Consider the following 2,642-nt stretch of genomic DNA (forward strand, 5'->3'; position numbering starts at 1 on the left):
TCTAATAGTTTCTACCCTATTTTCAGAAGGCTGTATTCCTGTCTCAGAAATGTTATGTCCTAAAAAATCAATATTCATAACACTGAAAATACATTTGTTTGGTTTGATATTAAGACCGTACTCAGCTAAACGTTGAAAAAGCACATGAAGATCCTTAATATGCTGTTATTCATTTTCACTTGCAATAAGAAGATCATCAATATACGCAAAGACAAATTCGAAATTGTTAACTACTTCATTGATGAACCTTTGAAACGTTTGTGCCGAATTTCTGAGTCCGAAAGGCATTCGGGTGAACTCAAACATGCCAAAAGGAGTAGTAATCGCTGTTTTATAAATATCTTCTTCTGCCATGGGAATTTGATGGTACGCTCTAACTAAATCTAATTTTGAAAATATTTTTTTTTTTGTTTCTAAGATTCATATTAAAATCATGAATATGAGGCAAGGGGTAACGATCCGGCACAGTCACAATATTAAGTCTTCTAACATCACCGCAAGGACGCCAATCATTAACTTCTTTCTTTGGTACTAAATGAAGTGGAGACGCTACCGAGGAATTTGAAGGTCTACAAATTCCTGATTTAATTAAAAAATCAAACTCACGTTTAGCAACTTGATACTTTATGGGATCTAAGCGCCTTGGCTTAGAAAATGGAAGGTTTCCTACTGTATCAAGTCGATGTACCGTTGAATGCCTAACAGGTTTGGAATAATCTGGTTCTACAATAAGTGATGGAAATTCTTTTAACAATTTTGTATATTTATTATCCACAGCAAAAATTTTTGGAAGAGGAACCGAACAAAAGAAGGAAATCGCATTAACCGAAAGATCAGTAAGCGGATCTACTAATCGTTTGTGTCTAATATCAATTAAAAGACCGAATTTGCACAAAAAATCTGCACCTATGATAGGTTTCGCAATATCAGCTATTAAAAATGTGAATGAGAATTCCCGTCTTAATCCTAAATTAACATTTAAAAGCTTTTTTCCGAAGGTTGAAATTACTGAACCGTTAGCTGCCGTTAAACAATATCCGAAGATTTTTTTGTACATCGAAATTTAGAAACCGGGAGTACTGAAATCTCAGCACCACTATCAATTAAAAAATTTAAATTGTTCTGTTTATCAAAAATAAAGAGGCGACGTGTAGAAAACTCTATATTTCCGTTGTTTGTCGCCGCAACAACAGAGGATTTTAGTTTAACGAATCCTTATTTTTTGAAAACGTACAAGGTTGTTCACATTTCTTTGCGTTGTTACCGAATTTGTAATGATACCTACATAACCAATTTGGATTATCAAATGATTTCGAACGCCCTCTAAAAGCACTTCTAAAACGATTTCTATTAGTCGAACGCGACCTAAAACTATTTTGATGAATATTCTTTTTAATTTCACTTAACTCCATAGAAAGTTTTTGAAAATTTTCACACATAATTTCATTTGTTCTGACTAAATTCTCAATTACCAATTTTTCACATTTTGAATTCTGAAAATTACTTACAGAAGCTAATTCTGATTTGTTAATTTGTTCCCAAACATTGTCTGCTAATTTCGTTAATTCATTAATGTCACTAATACTTGAACTCGCCAAAATCACACTAATATTCTTAGGCAATTTTCTTAACCAAAGTTTTTTAAGAATATCCGAACTAAAATTGGAACCAGAAAGTAATAACATTGATCGATAAAATTCGGATGGCTTACGATCACCAATTTGAGAATCAGATACAATTTTATTTAGTTTTGCATTCTCACTTAACGAATTTCTCTCTATTAAAATTTGTTTTAATGCCCCAAATTTGTTGTTTTCCGGTGGATTTTGTATAAAGTCTAAAATGGTTATTATTACTTCTTGCGGAAGTGCAGTAATTGTATATTCGTATTTTGTTGTTTCTTGCGTGATATTTTTTGTACTAAACTGCATTTCCGCATGAATAAACCATGCTTCTGGACAACTTGTCCAGAATTGCGGTAATTTAACAGAAGTAGCACAAATCTCACTATTAATACGACTGGCATAAGGATTTGCTAATTCCTCTTGATACGTATTGTTCTGCAAATCAATAAGCGAATCGTTTATATTTTGTGTCCGTGTAGATGTTTGTGTGTCGTGTTGGGGAGAATGAAACATTTTGATTGTTATAATACAAAAATCTCAAAAAGGGGAGTTCACAGGTTTATAACAAATCGCGGAAGTTTCGATTAACAATTAAATTCAGTTAGAAAATAAACTAACTTAAATACTTATATATATATATAAGATACAGATCACCAGGTAATTTCAATGAATCTGGTATATATACAGGCGACAGTTGTGATATATCCGGTGGATATTTAAGATTTAAGTGCGTTATATCAAAATTTGACGTGGTGTAATATGCTTATTGCCAACTGTGGACGGACGTTGGCCAAGCTGCGTTTCCACACTTTTAGCAAAGTCGCCGTCGCCGTTGTAGCTCCTGCGCAAATTATTTATGTGCTTCAATATGTCAGCGTGGTTGCCTGCTGGTTGGGGTGGCAGTTGATACCGCGATAGTATGGTGTGTGCTAGTGCCTTGTCGCAAAAGCCAAAGAACCATCGGCAAAAAGTAATGCAGCAGCAGCAGTAGATCTCGCTGGTTCATGTGTATTTTCC

The 2,642-nt window shown here is 33.9% G+C and overlaps 1 protein-coding gene across 1 annotated transcript; it reads right to left on the bottom strand.

Moving 5' to 3' along the window:
* Window positions 1-1,508: 1,508 nt before the first annotated feature.
* Window positions 1,509-2,138, bottom strand: LOC118756699 (the record flags this gene model as incomplete). The annotated part of the gene is made up of 1 exon (XM_036491448.1): window positions 1,509-2,138. A coding segment is annotated over exon 1 (630 nt), but the record flags the coding sequence as incomplete, so codon positions are not given.
* Between the last annotated feature and the right edge of the window lie 504 nt (window positions 2,139-2,642).

The sequence above is a fragment of the Rhagoletis pomonella genome, unplaced genomic scaffold (genome assembly GCF_013731165.1).
Source record: "Rhagoletis pomonella isolate Grant_MI unplaced genomic scaffold, Rhpom_1.0 Rhpom_scaffold_11639, whole genome shotgun sequence".
NCBI classification, from domain to species: domain Eukaryota; kingdom Metazoa; phylum Arthropoda; class Insecta; order Diptera; family Tephritidae; genus Rhagoletis; species Rhagoletis pomonella.